This window comes from Rhinatrema bivittatum, chromosome 11, assembly GCF_901001135.1.
Source record: "Rhinatrema bivittatum chromosome 11, aRhiBiv1.1, whole genome shotgun sequence".
Lineage (NCBI taxonomy): Eukaryota > Metazoa > Chordata > Amphibia > Gymnophiona > Rhinatrematidae > Rhinatrema > Rhinatrema bivittatum.
Window position 1 is genome coordinate 6,646,340 of NC_042625.1, and position 22,482 is coordinate 6,668,821.

General features: G+C 50.2%; 1 protein-coding gene across 2 annotated transcripts in view; it reads right to left on the reverse strand.

Moving 5' to 3' along the window:
• Positions 1–12,673, reverse strand: part of P2RX2 (purinergic receptor P2X 2) — a 51,225-nt gene extending 38,552 nt beyond the window's left edge. The window contains exons 1-4 of one of the 2 annotated variants that reach the window (XM_029571635.1): positions 12,265–12,672; positions 3,145–3,295; positions 2,733–2,804; positions 2,338–2,413 (exon numbers count right to left, since the gene is read on the reverse strand). In XM_029571635.1, coding sequence (XP_029427495.1) covers positions 2,338–2,413; positions 2,733–2,804; positions 3,145–3,295; positions 12,265–12,434 — 469 coding nt within the window. In that variant the 5' untranslated portion in view covers positions 12,435–12,672. Of the gene's footprint in view, positions 1–2,337; positions 2,414–2,732; positions 2,805–3,144; positions 3,296–12,264 lie in introns of both variants that reach the window. The other variant, XM_029571636.1, reaches the window with a different exon arrangement.
• Between the last annotated feature and the right edge of the window lie 9,809 nt (positions 12,674–22,482).

The following is a 22,482-nucleotide window of genomic DNA, read 5'->3' on the forward strand; positions in this document are numbered from 1 at the left end:
AGGTTAATTGGAGAAGTACCGTTAATTACTTTGAAAAAATTTCTAATAGAAAACCTTGGCATTGTTAAGGAAGAGTCTCCTGTAGTGATGAACTGCTTCTTTTTACCAAAACCAAGAAATGTGGTATTAAATGAATCAGAGCAGATGTTTCAAGGTGATTTAACCAATTTTTTAGAAGATTCTTCTGCACAAGTGATTGATAGGGCTACTTTGCTAGTGACTTTCTCTTCAATAAATGATATAAATTTGATTATGAAAACTTATTTTAGCAAGTACCCTATTAATTACTTGGGGAAAAATATTAAAATATTCCCAGACCTTGCAGCATCCACACAGGTTAGGCGAAAATCCTTTTTGGTTTTTCGTCAGGAAGTTATTTCATTAGGTTATTCTTTCAGCTTAAAATTTCCTTGTAAATGTATGATTAAAAAACAAGATGAAGTATTTATCTTTTTCATACCCGATCATTTGAAAAGTTTCCTGGAACAACGCACAATAACAACTTCATCCCCAATGTCTAAAACATGACTAGAAATATTGCAGGATCTATGTATTGCCTTATTTTTTCCTTGAAAAGGTTTATTTTATTATCTCCCCAAGATTTCAGTTCTGTAATCTCTCTCAATTATTGTTTTGAAATGAAATTGGTAAAGATAGATCATTAATGATTTTTTTTTTTGAAGAATTATGGCGTGTTAAAATTTGTAATCTATCAACCATGTTTGTTTTTCTTTTTAAATCATATGTTGTATGATTTATTAGAAAATTCTATAAATAAAGAATTAAAAAAATAAATAAATAAACATGTGGATAAAAGTGAACCGGTAGATGTAGTGTATTTGGAGTTTCAGAAGGCATTTGACAAAGTCCCTCATGAGAGGCTTCTACGAAAACAAAAAGTCATGGGATAGGAGGCGATGTCCTTTCGTGGCTTACAAACTGGTTAAAAGACAGGCAACAGAGAGTAGGATTAAATGGTCAATTTTCTCAGTGGAAAAGGGTAAACAGTGGAGTGCCTCAGGGATCTGTACTTGGACCGGTGCTTTTCAATATATATATAAATGATCTGGAAAGGAATAAGACGAGTGAGGTTATCAAATTTGGGGATGATACAAAATTATTCAGAGTAGTTAAATCACAAGCGGTCTGTGATACATTACAGGAGGACCTTGCAAGACTGGAAGATTGGGCATCCAAATGGCAGATGAAATTTAATGTGGACAAGTGCAAGGTGTTGCATATAGGGAAAAATAACCCTTGCTGTAGTTGCACAATGTTAGGTTCCATATTAGGAGCTACCACCCAGGAAAAAGATCTAGGCATCATAGTGGATAATACTTTTAAATCGTCGGCTCAGTGTGCTGCAGCAGTCAAAAAAGCAAACAGAATGTTAGGAATTATTAGGAAAGGAATGGTTAATAAAACGGAAAATGTCATAATGCTTGTATATCGCTCCATGGTGAGACCGCACCTTGAATACTGTGTACAATTCTGGTCGCTGCATCTCAAAAAAGATATAGTTGCGATGGAGAAGGTACAGAGAAGGGCAACCAAAATGATAAAGGGGATGGAACAGCTCCCCTATGAGGAAAGGCTGAAGAGGTTAGGGCTGTTCAGCTTGGAGAAGAGATGGCTGAGGGGGGATATGATAGAGGTCTTTAAGATCATGAGAGGTCTTGAATGAGTAGATGTGACTCTATTATTTACACTTTCGAATAATAGAAGGACTAGGGGGCATTTCATGAAGTTAGCAAGTAGCACATTTAAGACTAATCGGAGAAAATTCTTTTTCACTCAACCCACAGTAGAGTTCTGGAATTTGTTGCCAGAGGATGTGGTTAGTGCAGTTAGTGTAGCTGGGTTCAAAAAAGGTTTGGATAAGTTCTTGGAGGAGAAGTCCATTAATGGCTATTAAACAAGTTTACTTAGGGAATAGCCACTGCTATTAATTGCATCAGTGGCATGGGATCTTCTTAGTGTTTGGGTACTTGCCAGGTTCTTGTGGCCTAGTTTGGCCTCTGTTGGAAACAGGATGCTGGGCTTGATGGACCCTTGGTCTGACCCAGCATGGCAATTTCTTATGTTCTCATGTGGATAAATGCTGGAGGATCAGCACTGTACATACAGAAAGGGTCCATTCTGACCCAAACAAACTGGGGAAAAGATCTGGATGTAGTAGGAAATATGTATTTAATGCTGGGCTGCTGTTGCTTGCAGGGCAGGCGCCTGCCCTCTCGTCTCTTCTTTTCTTTCCTCTACTCCCGTCAGTGTCCCTCCCTCTAATCCCTGGTTCTAATCCTCACCCCTATCTGGAGCACATTGTTGCCTGTTTCTTACCATTGCCCAGCATGTTCATTTCTCCACGGGGGCAGTCTGTGTTGGAGCTGCATTTGGCACTGGGAACACTGCTGCTCTGGAAGAGATGGACAAAGATGGGAAAATACAAAAGGGAGGCGGAAAGAATGTGTGGGATAAAGATAGAGAGAAGAGGTTAAAATAGTAGCCAATGTATACCTTTTATTGTAAACAAGATAATACAGTTTAGTATTAGAGTTATGGATCCAGTAGGGGTTGTGCTTTCAGTGTGGGGCACCATCCTTACAATGGGAGAGGACCTATCTATCCATACTATAGGGTATGTTCACTTGGTCCATAGTCTGCTACATGAGGTTCTCTCAGTTTATACAAAGTGGAGACTCCCCAGTCCTGTTTTCCCATCCACATTCTCTTACCTCAGGACATGTCCTCAGTGTCTGTAATGTGGTGCTCTCCGTCCTGGTGAGGATAGTGAACACACTGCCACCCTGTAATCCACAGAGCCAGACAAAGGGAGCAAAATATCACTTAGAAACTGTACACACTGCAACTAGCTTCTCACACACAGAGGCACTTTTAGCTCATACAACTGTGTAAACCACGACCTCCATTTAACATTTCCAACCCAAGGTGATGCCACACCCTTCTGCACGCCAACCCACTGCTACACCTGGCTATGCTGCGAAACCTCAGTCCATCACTCAATATATCATGCTTAGCATGTTTGAGAGGAAGACGTTGGGGCTGGCCTCCCTGCAGGAGGCAGTATAGAGTGACTGAGCTTTGTTGATTGGGAATCAGGAGGTGCTCTAGGAACAGAGGTCTTACCTCTGGGGGTTTCACATATTCAGCCACATCCCAGACTTTCTCTCCCAGGCCAGGCACTTCTGATCTGGAGATGCCCTTCACTTTGGTGATGACTGAGCTCTCAGGCCCAGTCTCACGTGCTTGGTATCCCTTCTGGATAATGAAGACATACCTGAGAGGAAGAGGAAGGTTTACACATCTGCTCAGAAAATGCCATGGGGTTCTTGGTTGCTTATTCCCCCAATGTGCCCACAACCCCCAGGAATTACAGAGATCCTTTTTCTAGATGAAAACCTTAAAGCAGGGCTTCCAAACCTGCCCTGGGGACCCCACAGCCAGTCGGGTTTTCAGGATATCCACAATGAATACGCGTGAGATATTTGCATATATCGAGTTTCCATGATATGCAGATTTATCTCACGCGTATTCATTGTGGATATCCTGAAAACCCGACTGGCTGTGGAGTCCCCAGGGCAGGTTTGGGAAGACCTTCCTTAAAAGCAGGCTTGCAACAATGCATTTGGAGACCCACTTGAGCAAGGAAAAGCCAAAAGCCTTCCTCCAGCAGCTGGTCCATGTGGCAGCTCTGTCCCTCCTGCCATTCCAGCTCTGTGCAAATTACCTACAGCCATCATTGCTTACCCTTGGTTTGATCAAACCACTAGTGACAGCTTTTCCTCCTCTTTCATTCCTAGCTCTCCCCAGCCTTCTCCATCATCCTCCATTCCCAACGTAGAACTCCTGTAGCCACCTTCTTTCCCATTCCCATCTCTCCCCAGAGTGCCTACAACCTCCCCCTCCTCTCCCATCCTCAGCTCCCCCAGATTGTGCACAGCCTCTCCCTCCTCTCCCATCCTCAGCTCCCCCAGATTGTGCACAGCCTCTCCCTCCTCTCCCCTCCTCGGCTCCCCCAGATTGTGCACAGCCTCCCCCTCCTCTCCCATCCTCAGCTCCCCCAGAGATTGTGCACAGCCTCCCCCTCCTCTCCCATCCTCTGCTCCCCCAGATTGTGCACAGCCTCCCCCTCCTCTCCCATTCTCAGCTCCCCCAGAGATTGTGCACAGCCTCCCCCTCCTCTCCCATCCTCTGCTCCCCCAGATTGTGCACAGCCTCCCCCTCCTCTCCCATCCTCTGCTCCCCCAGATTGTGCACAGCCTCCCCCTCCTCTCCCATTCTCAGCTCCCCCAGATTGTGCACAGCCTCCCCCTCCTCTCCCATCCTCAGCTCCCCAGAGATTGTGCACAGCCTCCCCCTCCTCTCCCATCCTCAGCTCCCCCAGAGATTGTGCACAGCCTCCCCCTCCTCTCCCATCCTCAGCTCCCCCAGATTGTGCACAGCCTCCCCCTCCTCTCCCATCCTCTGCTCCCCCAGAGATTGTGCACAGCCTCCCCCTCCTCTCCCATCCTCAGCTCCCCCAGATTGTGCACAGCCTCCCCCTCCTCTCCCATCCTCAGCTCCCCCAGAGATTGTGCACAGCCTCCCCCTCCTCTCCCATCCTCTGCTCCCCCAGATTGTGCACAGCCTCCCCCTCCTCTCCCATCCTCTGCTCCCCCAGATTGTGCACAGCCTCCCCCTCCTCTAACATTCTCAGCTCCCCCAGATTGTGCACAGCCTCCCCCTCCTCTCCCATCCTCAGCTCCCCCAGATTGTGCACAGCCTCCCCCTCCTCTCCCATTCTCAGCTCCCCCAGATTGTGCACAGCCTCCCCCTCCTCTCCATCCTCAGCTCCCCCAGATTGTGCACAGCCTCCCCCTCCTCTCCCATCCTCAGCTCCCCCAGATTGTGCACAGCCTCCCCCTCCTCTCCCATCCTCAGCTCCCCCAGAGATTGTGCACAGCCTCCCCCTCCTCTCCCATTCTCAGCTCCCCCAGAGATTGTGCACAACCTCCCCCTCCTCTCCCATCCTCAGCTCCCCCAGAGATTGTGCACAGCCTCCCCCTCCTCTCCCATCCTCAGCTCCCCCAGAGATTGTGCACAGCCTCCCCCTCCTCTCCCATTCTCAGCTCCCCAGAGATTGTGCACAGCCTCCCCCTCCTCTCCCATCCTCATACTCCCCAGATTGTGCACAGCCTCCCCCTCCTCTCCCATCCTCAGCTCCCCCAGATTGTGCACAGCCTCCCCCTCCTCTCCCATCCTCAGCTCCCCCAGATTGTGCACAGCCTCCCCCTCCTCTCCCATCCTCAGCTCCCCCAGATTGTGCACAGCCTCCCCCTCCTCTCCCATCCTCATCTCCCCCCAGAGTTGTGCACAGCCTCCCCCTCCTCTCCCATTCCCAGCTCCCCCAGATTGTGCACAGCCTCCCCCTCCTCTCCATTCCCAAGCTCCCCCAGATTGTGCCAGCCTCCCCCTCCTCTCCCATCCTCAGCTCCCCCGAGATTGTGGCACAGCCTCCCCCTCCTCTCCCATCCTCGCCTCCCCCAGATTGTGCACAGCCTCCCCCTCCTCTCCCATCCTCAGCTCCCCCAGATTGTGCACAGCCTCCCCCTCCTCTCCCATCCTCGGCTTCCCCAGAGATTGTGCACAGCCTCCCCCTCCTCTCCCATCCTCTGCTCCCCCAGATTGTGCACAGCCTCCCCCTCCTCTCCCATCCTCTGCTCCCCCAGATTGTGCACAACCTCCCCCTCCTCACCTATTCTCCGCTCCCCCAGATTGTGCACAGCCTCCCCCTCCTCTCCCATCCTCAGCTCCCCCAGATTGTGCACAGCCTCCCCCTCCTCTCCCATCCTCAGCTCCCCCAGATTGTGCACAACCTCCCCCTCCTCTCCCATCCTCAGCTCCCCCAGATTGTGCACAGCCTCCCCCTCCTCTCCCATCCTCAGCTCCCCCAGATTGTGCACAGCCTCCCCCTCCTCTCCCATCCTCAGCTCCCCCAGATTGTGCACAGCCTCCCCCTCCTCTCCCATTCTCAGCTCCCCCAGATTGTGCACAGCCTCCCCCTCCTCTCCTATTCTCAGCTCCCCCAGATTGTGCACAGCCTCCCCCTCCTCTCCCATCCTCTGCTCCCCCAGATTGTGCACAGCCTCCCCCTCCTCTCCTATTCTCGGCTCCCCCAGATTGTGCACAGCCTCTCCCTCCTCTCCCATCCTCAGCTCCCCCAGATTGTGCACAGCCTCCCCCTCCTCTCCTATTCTCGGCTCCCCCAGATTGTGCACAGCCTCTCCCTCCTCTCCCATCCTCAGCTCCCCCAGATTGTGCACAGCCTCCCCCTCCTCTCCCATCCTCAGCTCCCCCAGATTGTGCACAGCCTCCCCCTCCTCTCCTATTCCCAGCTCTCCCAGATTGTGCACAGCCTCCCCCTCCTCTCCTATTCCCAGCTCCCCCAGATTGTGCACAGCCTCCCCCTCCTCTCCTATTCCCAGCTCCCCCAGATTGTGCACAGCCTCCCCCTCTTCTCCCATCCTCAGCTCCCCCAGATTGTGCACAGCCTCCCCCTCCTCTCCCCGTCCTCAGCTCCCCCAGAGATTGTGCACAGCCGCCCCCTCCTCTCCCGTCCTCAGCTCCCCCAGATTGTGCACAGCCTCCCCCTCCTCTCCCATCTCTGCTCCCCCAGATTGTGCACAGCCTCCCCCTCCTCTCCCATCCTCTGCTCCCCCAGATTGTGCACAGCCTCCCCCTCCTCTCCTATTCTCGGCTCCCCCAGATTGTGCACAGCCTCCCCCTCCTCTCCTTTCCTCTGCTCCCCCAGATTGTGCACAGCCTCCCCCTCCTCTCCTATTCTCAGCTCCCCCAGATTGTGCACAGCCTCCCCCTCCTCTCCCATCCTCAGCTCCCCCAGAGATTGTGCACAGCCTCCCCCTCCTCTCCTATTCTCGGCTCCCCCAGATTGTGCACAGCCTCCCCCTCCTCTCCCATCCTCAGCTCCCCCAGAGATTGTGCACAGCCTCCCCCTCCTCTCCTATTCTCGGCTCCCCCAGATTGTGCACAGCCTCCCCCTCCTCTCCATCCTCAGCTCCCCCAGAGATTGTGCACAGCCTCCCCATCCTCTCCCATCCTCAGACTCCCCCAGATTGTGCACAGCCTCCCCCCTCCTCTCCCATCCTCTGCTCCCCCAGATTGTGCACAGCCTCCCCCTCCTCTCCCATCCTCAGCTCCCCCAGAGATTGTGCACAGCCTCCCCCTCCTCTCCTATTCTCGGCTCCCCCAGAGATTGTGCACAACCTCCCCCTCCCTCTCCCATCCTCAGCTCCCCCAGAGATTGTGCACAGCCTCCCCCTCCTCTCCTATTTCTCGGCTTCCCCCAGAGATTGTGCACAGCCTCCCCCCTCCTCTCCCATCCTCAGCTCCCCCAGATTGTGCACAGCCTCCCCCTCCTCTCCCATTCTCAGCTCACCCAGATTGTGCACAGCCTCCCCCTCCTCTCCCATCCTCTGCTCCCCCAGATTGTGCACAGCCTCCCCCCTCCTCTCCTATTCTCAGCTCCCCCAGAGATTGTGCACAGCCTCCCCCTCCTCTCCCATTCCCCGCTCCCCCAGATTGTGCACAGCCTCCCCCTCCTCTCCCATCCTCTGCTCCCCCAGATTGTGCACAGCCTCCCCCTCCTCTCCCATCCTCAGCTCCCCCAGATTGTGCACAGCCTCCCCCTCCTCTCCTTTCCTCGGCTCCCCCAGATTGTGCACAGCCTCCCCCTCCTCTCCCATCCTCAGCTCCCCCAGAGATTGTGCACAGCCTCCCCCTCCTCTCCCATCCTCAGCTCCCCCAGATTGTGCACAGCCTCCCCCTCCTCTCCCATTCTCAGCTCCCCCAGAGATTGTGCACAGCCTCCCCCCTCCTCTCCCATCCTCGGCTCCCCCAGAGATTGTGCACAGCCTCCCCCTCCTCTCCCATCCTCAGCTCCCCCAGAGATTGTGCACAGCCTCCCCCTCCTCTCCCATTCTCAGCTCCCCCAGAGATTGTGCACAGCCTCCCCCTCCTCTCCCATCCTCTGCTCCCCCAGATTGTGCACAGCCTCCCCCTCCTCTCCCATTCTCAGCTCCCCAGAGATTGTGCACAGCCTCCCCCTCCTCTCCCATCCTCTGCTCCCCCAGATTGTGCACAGCCTCCCCCTCCTCTCCCATCCTCAGCTCCCCCAGATTGTGCACAGCCTCCCCCTCCTCTCCCATTCTCAGCTCCCCCAGATTGTGCACAGCCTCCCCCTCCTCTCCCATCCTCTGCTCCCCCAGATTGTGCACAAGCCTCCCCCTCCTCTCCCATCCTCTGCTCCCCCAGATTGTGCACAGCCTCCCCCTCCTCTCCCATCCTCTGCTCCCCCAGATTGTGCACAGCCTCCCCCTCCTCTCCCATCCTCAGCTCCCCCAGAGATTGTGCACAGCCTCCCCCTCCTCTCCCATCCTCTGCTCCCCCAGATTGTGCACAGCCTCCCCCTCCTCTCCCATCCTCAGCTCCCCAGAGATTGTGCACAGCCTCCCCCTCCTCTCCCATCCTCAGCTCCCCCAGATTGTGCACAGCCTCCCCCTCCTCTCCCATTCTCAGCTCCCCCAGATTGTGCACAGCCTCCCCCTCCTCGGCTCCCCCAGATTGTGCACAGCCTCCCCCTCCTCTCCCATTCTCAGCTCCCCCAGAGATTGTGCACAACCTCCCCCTCCTCTCCCATTCTCAGCTCCCCCCAGATTGTGCACAGCCTCCCCCTCCATCCTCGGCTCCCCCAGATTGTGCACAGCCTCCCCCTCCTCTCCCATTCTCAGCTCCCCCAGAGATTGTGCACAGCCTCCCCCTCCTCTCCCATTCTCAGCTCCCCCAGATTGTGCACAGCCTCCCCCTCCTCTCCCATCCTCTGCTCCCCAGATTGTGCACAGCCTCCCCCTCCTCTCCCATCCTCAGCTCCCCCAGAGATTGTGCACAACCTCCCCCTCCTCTCCCATTCCTCAGCTCCCCCAGATTGTGCACAGCCTCCCCCTCCTCTCCCATCCTCAGCTCCCCCAGATTGTGCACAGCCTCCCCCTCCTCTCCCATCCTCAGCTCCCCCAGAGATTGTGCACAGCCTCCCCCTCCTCTCCCATCCTCTGCTCCCCCAGAGATTGTGCACAGCCTCTCCCTCCCTCTCCCATCCTCTGCTCCCCCAGAGATTGTGCACAGCCTCTCCCTCCTCTCCCATCCTCAGCTCCCCCAGAGATTGTGCACAGCCTCCCCCTCCTCTCCTATTCTCGGCTCCCCCAGAGATTGTGCACAACCTCCCCCTCCTCTCCCATTCTCAGCTCCCCCAGAGATTGTGCACAGCCTCTCCCTCCTCTCCCATCCTCTGCTCCCCCAGAGATTGTGCACAGCCTCTCCCTCCTCTCCCATCCTCTGCTCCCCCAGAGATTGTGCACAGCCTCTCCCTCCTCTCCCATCCTCTGCTCCCCCAGATTGTGCACAGCCTCCCCCTCCTCTCCCATCCTCAGCTCCCCCAGAGATTGTGCACAGCCTCCCCCTCCTCTCCCATTCTCAGCTCCCCCAGATTGTGCACAGCCTCCCTCCTCCTCTCCCATCCTCAGCTCCCCCAGATTGTGCACAGCCCCCCCCTCCTCTCCCATCCTCTGCTCCCCAGATGTGCACAGCCTCCCCCTCCTCTCCCATCCTCGCTCCCCCAGGATTGTGCACAGCCTCCCCCTCCTCTCTCCATCCTCTGCTCCCCAGATTGTGCACAGCCTCCCCCTCCTCTCCCATCCTCCGCTCCCCCAGATTGTGCACAGCCTCCCCCTCCTCTCCCATCCTCAGCTCCCCAGAGATTGTGCACCAGCCTCCCCCTCCTCTCCCTATCCTCAGGCTTCCCCCAGAGATTGTGCCACAGCCTCCCCTCCTCTCCCTCTCCCATCCTCAGCTCCCCCAGGAGATTGTGCACAGCCCTCCCCCCTCACTCTCCCATCCTCAGGCATCCCCCAGATTGTGCACCAGCCTCCCCTCCATCTCCCCATCCTCCAGCTCCCCCAGAAGATTGTGCACAGCCCTCCCCTCTCCTCCTCCCTATTCCTCAGCCTCCCCCAGATTGTGCACAGCCTCCCCCTCCTCTCCCATTCCCAGCTGTCTCTCTCTCTCTCTCTCTCTCTTGTTGGAGTGATGCGGAGGTACTTTCTGAACTGCTTTCTGAACAACTGAGGGAGGAGGGTCACTTGGATGACCTTAGTCTGTGAACCAGTAATGACGCCATTGTCATAACATCTTCTGTTGTGACTGGTTTAGTTGCTCCAGCTTCCAATTATTTGCTCTGGAAGCATAAACAGAGTATTCTGCGGTAGGAAATGGGAGAAGGAGGGCAAAGTGCCTCGGAAAAGTCACTGCTACTGAGAAGAGCTTGATGATGGTGTTGGCAGCTCAGGCTGTGGGAGAAAAAGAAAATAAAGAAAACCTGATTCCCTGCTGCTGCTGGAAGTGCAGATCTCCCTTGGAAAGATGAAAGCAGTGGAGGTGCAAACCTGCTCCGCTGCCACCAAGGCTGATGTTAGGGGGTGAATCAGCGCAGCAGGGACCCGAAATACTGGCGTACACGGCTCTTCCCCCAAGCTGACAGGAGATTTGTAGTGCAGGGGTGAGGCTAGCATGGCAGAGTGGGGCCTTCTAAAGCTCAAGGCCTAGGGTGGTTTCCTCTATTTGTATTTATTTTATTTTGATTTGCAGTATCTTTAATCCTTCAACCGCTTCCAAGCAGATTACATTCTGATACCTATGGACGGCCCTGGCTGCCATCTGTTTGGGGCCTCCTGGTGAAGAGCTGAACATATGCTGCTGCTTCACCCTACCTGGGGCCCTGCTGTGAAGGAGGACGCAATGGAGCAATGGATCTGTGCTGCCGCCTCTTCTTTAGGGTCCCACAGCAAATGAGGAGAAATGACCAAAGTCTGATGGAGATTGAAGCAGGAAGGTACTAACAGAGCCATGGACTGGGACCCACGGAAACTAGTGTTCCCATCCCACTTACTTCCCGCACTCACACTCCTCGTTACCTTGGGTAAGTTGTTTCCTCAAGTACCCACTTAGAATGGAAACTCTTCAGGGCAGGGACCACCATTGTATTGTGCTTCATATGCCCAGTAGTGCTATAAATATTATTATATTATAGGAAGGAAACAGCAAAGCAGAACGGACACCACATGGGAGAGAAGGCGGAGAGAAACAGAGTAGAGCTGACTGTTACTGAGATCTGGAGGAGCTGAGGGAGAGCAAGGGTTATATGAGAGGGATGAGATTAGGAGTGGGAGAAAGGCCAAGGCAGGGGGACGGGGAGGGGGAAGAAAAGGAAAAGAGATGGAAGGGAAGGTAAGAGACCCCTATTTTATGAGAGATCTGGATCACCGTAATTACCCATCCCTCCAGGCTAGTCTCTCCCTTTCCTGCCTACCTCTCTCCACTTTCCCTAACCTTTTTTCCCTAAGATGATACAGACAATTTGTCTGTGTGTTTCTCTTCTCAAGTCTTGGCTTGAAAGGAACTCTGGGTTCAAAGGAGGAGTCATCTAGATGCAGGCCTGCTGGTAATGGTAGATGACATAGTTAATGCTGTTAAGGACTAGATCCGTAGTTCAGGTGTCATAATGGACTCTGAGTTATCTTTAGGGGCAAAGCACCAACATGCCTTCAAAATGATTCAATCTCCTTTTTATTTTGACATTTGAAGAAGGGAGCCAGGTAGTCTGGAAAACTCATGTACATCATGGTCTTTAAATAATTCCTAACTGGCCTCTGAAAGGTGTACAGACTTGTGAAGAAGCCAGCCTTCTCCAGGGCAATTCAGCTGCTAGAACTCGGGTCTCCGTCTTTCAAATACTTCTTAGCTGGTGCCTGCTTGAATGATTGGAAGTGAGCTTAGGCTTCCTTAGAGTCTGATATCACTGGCAGAGCTGGGGACCATTAATCTTGGTGCTGTTAGTGCCATGTTCCTTCAGTTATATCCACAGTTAAATGTATTTTAACCAAAATTAATGTCTTAGTTTCTTAACCATTTAACACAAGATTCTTGGGAAATATTGTGGGTGAACTTTATAACTCACTTGCTCATCTGTTCTGCAAACTACTGGTTTGGAACAATATTTATTGCATTGCTCTCTCTAGCTTCTGATTAGATTTCCGGTAGGTGACAGACACACTCCCCTGCATTGCTTCTCATGAATCTGTTCCACCTTCCTCCCAAACATTCCCACAAACACCCACACACCCCTAGACTCAAACTTACCAGACAAAGTAGATAATGATGAGGAGCTGGACAAGTCTATAAATGGTCCCCAGGTTCCGATTTTTTACCACCATCACTTTGGGGGTCTCGTAATCCCAGAAATTCCAGAAACATTTCAGGCATGTAGTTCTGGAGCCCTGCATTCTCAGACTGAGACCATCATTATCCATGCCAGGCAAAACTGGGCTGTACTCTAAGCTTCTCCCTTGCTTTTGTGCTTGCTGTTGGCTGTAATCAGGTCTATACAGGTAGATCCTGCTGGATCATCCCAGTACAGGCCCTGCTCATTCCCTTTCTTCCATTTTCCCCTTCTGGAATTATACTGGAGATCCCGGCTCTTCCAGTGGCATCTGACCTAAGGCGGCAGCCTCTTGTCACTTTCTGTTGGTTGAGAGCTCTCTGCTCAGTACTCCCAGTGCTCTGGTTGCATTTGAGCTGCTGGGGAGGAGTGACAGCAGATCTACAGAGCACTGGCTCCCTTGTGTGGCCAGCAGATGGAAATGCATTCATAATTCCGGTCTCACTGTCTAGTGCATGGATTCGCTCTGTACCCACAGTCAGATTCCAAGTGCTTTTTCAAGGGTACGTGACATAAACTCTGGAAGATATTAATGGCAGTGGACAGTGTAATGTTTTTCTTTATTTCTTCACCACAGCAGTAAAATTCAGTGACACTGCAACTTCATACCTGGGAACCTTTGGGCTTTGATTAATCTGTAGTTGGCCAGGGAAGGAAATTCTTTCCTTGCTTTCTGATACATATGATAATGCCAGAGAGGGCTGTGCAGACAGTGCTGCTCCTTTAACAGATGGAAGCAGAACGAGACCACAAAGTCAGTGGCTTCAACTTGCACCAAACCTGCATCAGCACCCTAGGCAGTGATTTCTGACATTATCATGTGTACCACTGCCCCATTTCTTCTCTTTCTCGCTCTCTTTTCTGGATGTTTTGTCCTCACCATAATCTTCTTTTTTTTCCCTCCTTTCTGCAACTACTTGTGCTGTACGGTTAGCAATGCCAAGACAAGAGCTACACAGAGTTGGCCTGATCCATCACCCAAAACAGTCCTAGGAAAAAGACAAAACATATCCTGACTGCAGAGGCACGGTTTAAGAAGGTAGACCATCACCTCCTAGCCAAATTGGAACATTAAAAAAAAAACTCAGCTGCATTTCAAGAGATTTAAAAATATGAAATATTTATTTGTAGTCCCAGAAATGCCAACATTTTGGTTCTAACAAAACAAATGAGAATCCACTTATAATGATCAATGAGACATCAAAAGAACAAAAACTTCATAAAGATGTGTGATATGACTCATGATAGAGGTGTTTAAAATCATGAGAGGTCTAGAACGGGTAGATGTGAATCGGTTATTTACTCTTTCGGATAGTAGAAAGACTAGGGGGTACTCCATGAAGTTAGCATGGGGCACATTTAAAACTAATCGGAGAAAGTTCTTTTTTACTCAACGCACAATTAAACTCGAATTTGTTGCCAGAGGATGTGGTTAGTGCAGTTAGTATAGCTGTGTTTAAAAAAGGATTGGATAAGTTCTTGGAGGAGAAGTCCATTACCTGCTATTAAGTTCATTTAGAGAATAGCCACTGCCATTAGCAATGGTTACATGGAATAGACTTAGTTTTTGGGTAATTGCCAGGTTCTTATGGCCTGGATTGGCCACTGTTGGAAACAGGATGCTTGGCTTGATGGACCCTTGGTCTGACCCAGTATGGCATTTTCTTATGTTCTTACAACAACTGCACTCATCGATTGGAGTGACTGAGGTCTTGATTAGATGCTTCAAGTCTATAATCATAGGTGAAACATTCCTTTTTGTTTTTGTATATTGCGGATAAAAACACTTATCTTAAATGTGAAAGCATCAAAGTCTCTTCTACAGCAGCCTGACACTGTATCAATATTTCAATATCTGCATCAGGGCCATAAAAAGATTATTATTAGCATGTCAAAGCCCACTTAGAATTTCTTGTCAATGAATGTGAAAGCAGTGCATCAGTAAAGAGTAGTATATAGTGAACAATTGGACGTGTGAATCTCTGTTGATCTCTCATTTTGGTATAAGAACAAATATCATAATCCTCTGTTATTTAGGTCACATTGTTTACAGTCTCATAGAATACATGACCTAGGTAGGCTCACAGTTGGTTGTAATATGTTCAACATTCATCAGCATCCTGGCTCCAGAGACTGAAATGCAAGCACCATTTTTAAAGGGCTATTGGCGGAGTGCATAAATGACCCTGCACTTGAGCAGTTGATCTTAGCTGTCCGAAATATAACTGATGTGATAAGTGTGATGAGGACAATACACAGTGTATACCAATCAACAGCTTCATTGAGACCGTGTGGAGCAAACGTGTTCAATTTAAAAATGAAGCTCTTTTCAGAACAATTGAGAGTCATAGAGAAATCACCTCCCCTCAGAAGTATAGAGTTATCCATTGCAAATCGGAAAACTCATGAGCAAGCTCCATACAGTGATTTATCAATGGTGCATTTGTGTGGTTATTGATGTAGCTGCGATGTTCTATTAAACTTGTGCATATAGCATGGCTAGTGCACCCAGTGTAGACCAATAAACATAGATACTGTATTGCATATATGACCTGTTTGGTGTAAGTCTGAATATGATTTATGCCATATTCTGAAGAATTTTATTATGGAGCCTTCAAGGAACCACAGTTTTCCCCAGAGGTATGGTCGTGGTGGCAGATAGGAGGACCTGTGCCAGATCAATAATATGTCAAGGGGGCTCCTCGACATCCTTGGCATTGAAGGCGCGGGCAAAGGCATTTGCCTTGACATTCTTAGCTGTGGGACAGTAGCGGAGAGTGAAGTCAAAGTGTGAAAAGAATAGGGCCCAGCGGGCCTGACAGGGGTTTAGCCGCTGGGCTTGATGCAGGTACTCTAGATTCTTATGGTCTGTATATATGGTAATGGTGTGCTGAGAACCCTCGAGCCAGGGATGCCATTCTTCGAAGGCGCGCTTGATCGCCAGAAGCTCCTTATCACCAATCCCATAGTTTTTTTCTTCTGGGGAGAATTGTTTAGAGTAAAAGGAACATGGATGGAGGGTTCCGGAGGCGGCGTGCTGGCTGAGTACTGCTCCTATTCCTTCAGAGGAAGCATCAACCTTGACCACGAAGGGGCATAGTGGATCAGGATGCAGAAGACATGGTTCCTGGAGGAAGGCTGCCTGTAAGCGTTGAAAGGCCGCCACAGCTTCGGGAGGCCACTGCTTGGGATTCACGCCCTTACGGGTCAGGGCTGTGAGCGTGGCTACTAGCTTGGAATAATTGTGGATGAAGGTCCGATAATAGTTGGCAAATCCCAGAAATCGTTGTACCGCCCATAGGCTGCGGCCAATCTTGGATACTCCTTAAGTTTCTCCGATTCCATCTGGAATCCATGCCAAGAGACAATATAGCCTAAGAAGGGTAGGCTTTTCTTTTTGAAAGAGCATTTTTCCAGCTTAGCTAATAGGCGATGGTCTCGGAGGTGTTGGAGTACCCGAGCAATGTCTTGGTGATGGGTCTGGAGATTCTTGGAAAACAATGTCATCCAAATAGACAACGACACATTGGGTACAGCAAGTCACGGAAGACCTCGTTCATCATATTTTGGAAAGTGGCGGGGGCATTGCAGAGTCCGAATGGCATCAACAAATACTCGTAGTGCCCGTCTCGAGTATTGAAGGCCGTCTTCCACTCGCCTTCCCAAATACGAATGAGGTTGTAGGCCCCACGGAGGTCAAATTTGGAGAAAATCCAGGCTCCTTGCAGATGGAAACAACTCCATAATAAGAGGTAGGGGGTATCGATCCTTCAGGATGATGGCATTCAAGCCCCTGTAATCAATACAGGGGTGGAGAGACCCATCTTTATTTGCCACAAAGAAGAAGCCAGCCCCCACAGGGGATGATTTGCGAATGACCCCCTTGGCCAAATTCTCCTGCACGTACTCGGACACGGCCTTGGTCTCAGGGAGAGACAGTGGGTAGACCCGGCCCCGAGGAGGTTCTGTGTTTAGCAGGAGGTTGATGGCACAGTCGTATTAGTGGCATGGAGGAAGAGTATCGGCTCCTTGCTTGGAGAAGACATCCATGTAGGAAGGCATAGTGGGAGGCAGTCCGGCAGGAAGCAGCACCGTAGAAAGGCAAAGTTGGGGAGCCGGCAACTTCAGGCAAGAAGTATAGCATGAGGGGCCCCATTGGCTTAGCTGCAGGGATACCCAGTCAAATTGCAGGGTATGCTTCTGTAGCCATAGCAAGCCGAGCACCCAGGGGATGGATAGCCTGGTCAATGAAGTGGAAAGCCAGTGTCTCTTCATGAAGGGCACCGGTGCGGAATGTGACCGGAACGGTGGTATAGGTAACTTTGCCCAACAAGGGCTCCCCAGATATAGAGGAGAGGCAGCGGAGTGAGGCAGGTGGACATCCTGAGGTGTTGGACCAATTGTTTGAGGATAAAGTTGCCCTCGGTTCCAGAGTCCACCAGGGCATGGAATTCCTGCTTTTCCAAGACAAGGGATACTGGGAGAGTGAGTGGGGGATTAGGAGATGTCAGGCCTAGGGGTAGTCACCCAATGTGACCTAGGCTCAGGCGTTTCCCGGACGTACACGGCATTGAACCAGGATATGCCCTGCCTCTCCACAGTATAGACAAAGCTCGGAATGCTGACATCGGAGGCGTTCATCAGAGGTTAACCGACCTCTACCCAAGAGCATGGGCTCTTTGGAGGTAATCTTACCAGCCCAGCAGTCTGTTTGGGAGAGGGTGAGTGTAGAAGCCTCCGGGAGGTTAGTGGAGGTTTTTTAGAAAGTTGTAGTTCCTGAGTCCTCTCTTGGAGTTGGCGATCTAAGAGACTGGCGAGATCTATGAGGGTGTCGAGTGATGAGGGTAGCTCACTGGCCGCCAGCTCACCTGGCCAGGCCGTCCAGGATTGCCAATACGAAACAGTGACAGAAACCCCTGCAAGTTTTCCAACACAGTGTCGGCGCATTCCCAGAGCAGAGAGGCCCAGGCCAAGGCCTTACCATCCCATAGGGAGAGGATATACTTGGTCTTGGTCAGGTCATCAGGAAAGAGTGCTGACTGGAGACAAAAGGGCATGTGGTACTGGTTCAAGAAGCCACGGCAGTGCTGGGGATCCCCGGCGAAACGTGAAGGCTCCGGGAGAGGCAGGACAGGTCATGCAGTCGGCGAATGGGCGGAAAGGCCCACAACCGTAGTAGCTGATGCACCTGGGTGAACGGTAGAATCCAAATGTTGACCAAGCCGCTCCACTGCCGAGGCAAGGGACTCTAGCACTTTCTGCTGTTCTAGTAAGTTCTAGAGCTTCACCAATACCAGCCCACGTTCCCCGCAGGTTGAGCCCTTGGGTGCCTGGTTTGGCCTGCAGAGCAGAGGCCTCTACCGGGTTCCAGGGCTTGGAAATCTGTAGGAACCATGGCATAGACTGTGGACCCATAGCCTGAGTTGGGGTTGATGCTACCTGAGGGGGAAACACCTCCCCCCCAGGTCCCCAACGTCAGGAGGCGAGGCCAGAGGACGACAGGGGCCAGCTAGAGCTTCACCAATACCAGCCCACGTTCCCCGCAGGTTGAGCCCTTGGGTGCCCGGTTTGGCCTGCAGAGCAGAGGCCTCTACCGGGTTCCAGGGCTTGGAAATCTGTAGGAACCATGGCATAGACTGTGGACCCATAGCCTGAGTTGGGGTTGATGCTACCTGAGGGGGAAACACCCCCCCCCCCAGGTCCCCAACGTCAGGAGGCGAGGCCAGAGGACGACAGGGGCCAGCTAGAGCTTCACCAATACCAGCCCACGTTCCCCGCAGGTTGAGCCCTTGGGTGCCGGAGCTGGTTGATCTTAGATAGACCCCTGAGGAGAGGTATTGGCACCGGCAATACCTCTCCTCAGGTTCCTGCTTCACCTGAAGCAGGAACGAGGTTGAAGATAGGTGGCTGGCTGTCAAGGCAAGGCAGGCTGAGATCAGGTGCCAGCAACAGGATAGGGAGGCGGATGCTTGCCCTGAGTCAGAAGGCAGGAGGCAGGCTAGCCAAGGTCCCGGACAAGGGCTGATAGACGAGGTGAAGTCTGGCCCAAGATTCAGAGGCAGACGAGCAGAATGAAGTCCGGTCCAAGGTTCAGAGGCAGGCGGCAGACGAGCAGAGTGAAATGCAGTTCAGAGGCAGGCGGCAGACGAGCAGAGTGAAGTCCGGGCCAAGGTTCAGAGGCAGGATATCCGTCCGGGAAATGGGTCCAGGAAGAAGGGAGCGAGGACCTGGTACCGGAACAGGAGACAGGTACTAAAACAGAGTCCTTCCAGGAGAAGCGCAGGATCCCGAGAGAAGCAACACAGGAGACTCATTGCCAAGCCGTCTGGGTAGGGCCCGAGGGAGCCTTAAATAGGCCTGCACTGATGACATCATCCTCAGGAGTGGGAGCAGGTTTCCTGCCGAAGGCCCTTTAAATAGATGCCGGCACTGCGTGCACTCGCACCTAGGGGAAACCCCAGGCGGGGCAGGAAGCTGGCAGCGTCCCATGTGCCAGCTAGGCCGAGGAGGCTCAGTCGTGCGAGAGTGGAACCAGAAAGGCAGCTGTAGCAGCCGAAGCCTCAGGCAGGGCACAGAGGCATTGCCGGCCAGATGGAGCTGGCATGGGGGTTCCGCGGGCAGTAAGTGCAACACCAGGGGATGTGGTTAGTGCAGTTAGTGTAGCTGTGTTTAAAAAAGGATTGGATAAGTTCTTGGAGGAGAAGTCCATTACCTGCTATTAAGTTCACTTAGAGAATAGCCACTGACATTAGCAATGGTAACATGGAATAGACTTAGTTTTTGGGTACTTGCCAGGTTCTTATGGCCTGGTTTGGCCTCTGTTGGAAACAGGATGTTGGGCTTGATGGACCCTTTGGATATTGGTCGATAAGAACAATCTGTCTTTTGTAGCTTAAATACTTGAAAAAGCAGTATTATCCCAACTTGTAAATCATTTGGATGACCAAAATATTCTTTTCCCAAATCAATTTGGATTTAGCAAACATCATTCAACAGAGACATTACTCCTCTTTGACAGACTGTGTTACAAGGGTTTGATGTTGATGAATCCTATCTTCTTGTTCTAATTGAGTTAACAGCCGCCTCGGACACTGTGGACCATACTCTTTTGTGCCAGCAATTGAACAAAATTGGTATTGAAGGCAAGATTCTTAAATGATTCTCTTCTTTTTTTATCTAATAGAACATTCCAAGTGAAATTAGGCAATAACACTTCTGATACGTTCCAAATGGATACAGCTGTCTCTCAAGGCTCAGCACCCTCTGCAACACTATTCAATATGTATATGATCCCGCTGTGCAAATTACTGGCAGATCTAGGAATTACATTCTTCCTGCATGCTGAAGACATAGTTTTACAGACCGGTTAGCCTGACTTCAGTGCCAGGAAAAATAGTGGAAAGTGTTCTAAACATCAAAATCACAGAACATATAGAAAGACATGGTTTAATGGAACAAAGTCAGCATGGCTTTACCCAGGGCAAGTCTTGCCTCACAAATCTGCTTCACTTTTTTGAAGGAGTTAATAAACATGTGGATAAAGGTGAACCGGTAGATGTAGTGTACTTGGATTTTCAGAAGGCGTTTGATAAAGTTCCTCATGAGAGGCTTCTAGGAAAAGTAAAAAGTCATGGGATAGGTGGCGATGTCCTTTCGTGGACTGCAAACTGGCTAAAAGACAGGAAACAGAGAGTAGGATTAAATGGGCAATTTTCTCAGTGGAAGGGAGTGGACAGTGGAGTGCTTCAGGGATCTGTATTGGGACCCTTACTGTTCAATATATTTATAAATGATCTGGAAAGAAATACGACGAGTGAGATAATCAAATTTGCAGATGACACAAAATTGTTCAGAGTAGTTAAATCACAAGCAGATTGTGATAAATTGCAGGAAGACCTTGTGAGACTGGAAAATTGGGCATCCAAATGGCAGATGAAATTTAATGTGGATAAGTGCAAGGTGATGCATATAGGGAAAAATAACCCATGCTATAATTACACAATGTTGGGTTCCATATTAGGTGCTACAACCCAAGAAAGAGATCTAGGTGTCAAGGTGGATAACACATTGAAATCGTCGGCTCAGTGTGCTGTGGCAGTCAAAAAAGCAAACAGAATGTTGGGAATTATTAGAAAGGGAATGGTGAATAAAACGGAAAATGTCATAATGCCTCTGTATCGCTCCATGGTGAGACCGCACCAGTCATTAAATCAAATTTGATCATATTATGATCACTATTGCCAAGCGGCCCCACCACCATTACCTCTCTCACCAAGTCCTGTGCTCCACTGAGAATTAGATCTAAAATTGCTCCCTCTCTTGTCGGTTCCTGAACCAATTGCTCCATAAAGCTATCATTTATTATATTCCTTTGTCACACCTTGTTAATTGTAAACCGGCAGGATGCGATTCCCATCGCGAATGCCGGTATAGAAAAACTCAAAATAAATACATAAATAAAATAAATCATTTATTCCATCCAGGAACGTTATCTCTCTAGCGTGACCCGATGATACATTTACCCAGTCAATATTTGGGTAATTGAAGTCTCCCATTATTACTGCACTAACAATTTGGTTAGCTTCCCTAATTTCTCTTAGCATTTCACTGTCCGTCTCACCATCTTGACCAGGTGGACGGTAGTATACCCCTATCACTATAGTCTTCCCTGACACACAAGGGATTTCTACCCATAAAGATTCAATTTTGTATTTAGTCTCATGCAGGATGTTTATCCTGTTGGACTCTATGCCATCCCGGACATAAAGCACCACACCTCCTCCCGAGTGCTCCTCTCTGTCATTGCGATATAATTTGTACCCCAGTATAGCACTATCCCATTGGTTATCCTCTTTCCACCATGTCTCTGAGATGCCAAGTAAGTCTATGTCATCATTCACTGCTATACATTCTAATTCTCCCATCTTACTTCTTAGACTTCTGGCATTAGCATACAAACATTTCAAAGTTTGTTTTTTGTTTGTATTTTCATTCTGCTTTTTAATTGATAGGGATAAGTTGGAATTTTTTTTTTAGCTCAGGTGAGTTTTTAGTTACAGGCACTTGGACTGCTTTTCTAATTATTGGAACCTCACTGTCGGGATGCCCTAATTCTAATGCATCATTAGTATCCTTTAAAGATACCTCTTTCTGAACCATGCGCTGCTGAGCGACTGTCGGCTTTCCCCTTTGTTCTAGTTTAAAAGCTGCTCTATCTCCTTTTTAAAGGTTAGTGCCAGCAGTCTGGTTCCACCCTGGTTAAGGTGGAGCCCATCCCTTCGGAAGAGACTCCCCCTTCCCCAAAAGGTTCCCCAGTTCCTAACAAAACTGAATCCCTCTTCCTTGCACCATCGTCTCATCCACGCATTGAGACTCCGGAGCTCTGCCTGCCTCTGGTGACCTGCACGTGGAACAGGGAGCATTTCAGAGAATGCTACCCTGGAGGTTCTGGATTTAAGCTTTCTACCTAAGAGTCTAAATTTGGCTTCCAGAACCTCCCTCCTAAATTTTCCTATGTCGTTGGTGCCCACGTGTACCACGACAGCCGGCTCCTCCCCAGCACTGTCTAAAATCCTATCTAGGTGACTAACTTCAGTTAGTCAGCCTGAGTGACTCACTGCTCCCTTGATTAACAAATGTTGGTCCCTATTCAAACCCAATCACACTACCTCAACACCTTTCCAAGGTGAGTAACTGAGCTGAACTATTCAACTTTTTTACTTAGGTATACACTGCTCCTAGCTTATTTCTAGCTTCTGGCTACTTTTTGGGTTGGTTTTTCTTTTTTTTTTCAATACAAGCACTCAGTTAGTATTAAATACAAACACTCAGTTCTTTAAAAGTCTGGAGAACACTCAGTTCTGGAGACTTTTAAAAATAAACACACTACCTACTGCTACCTTATTGACTGACTAAAAATACAAACAGTCTAACTTGTTTATTCTCTGCCTACCTACTGCTACTTTATTGACTGACTATTTAAAAATACAAACAGTCTAACTTGTTTATTCACAGCCTTTCTGACTATTAAAGGCACAAACACACAAACACACTAAATAATATTCCCAAATAGTTAACTTTGCCCCAATACTTTTCAAAAAGACAATGTCCCAAGTAAAAACTTACTGATTCCTTTCAGC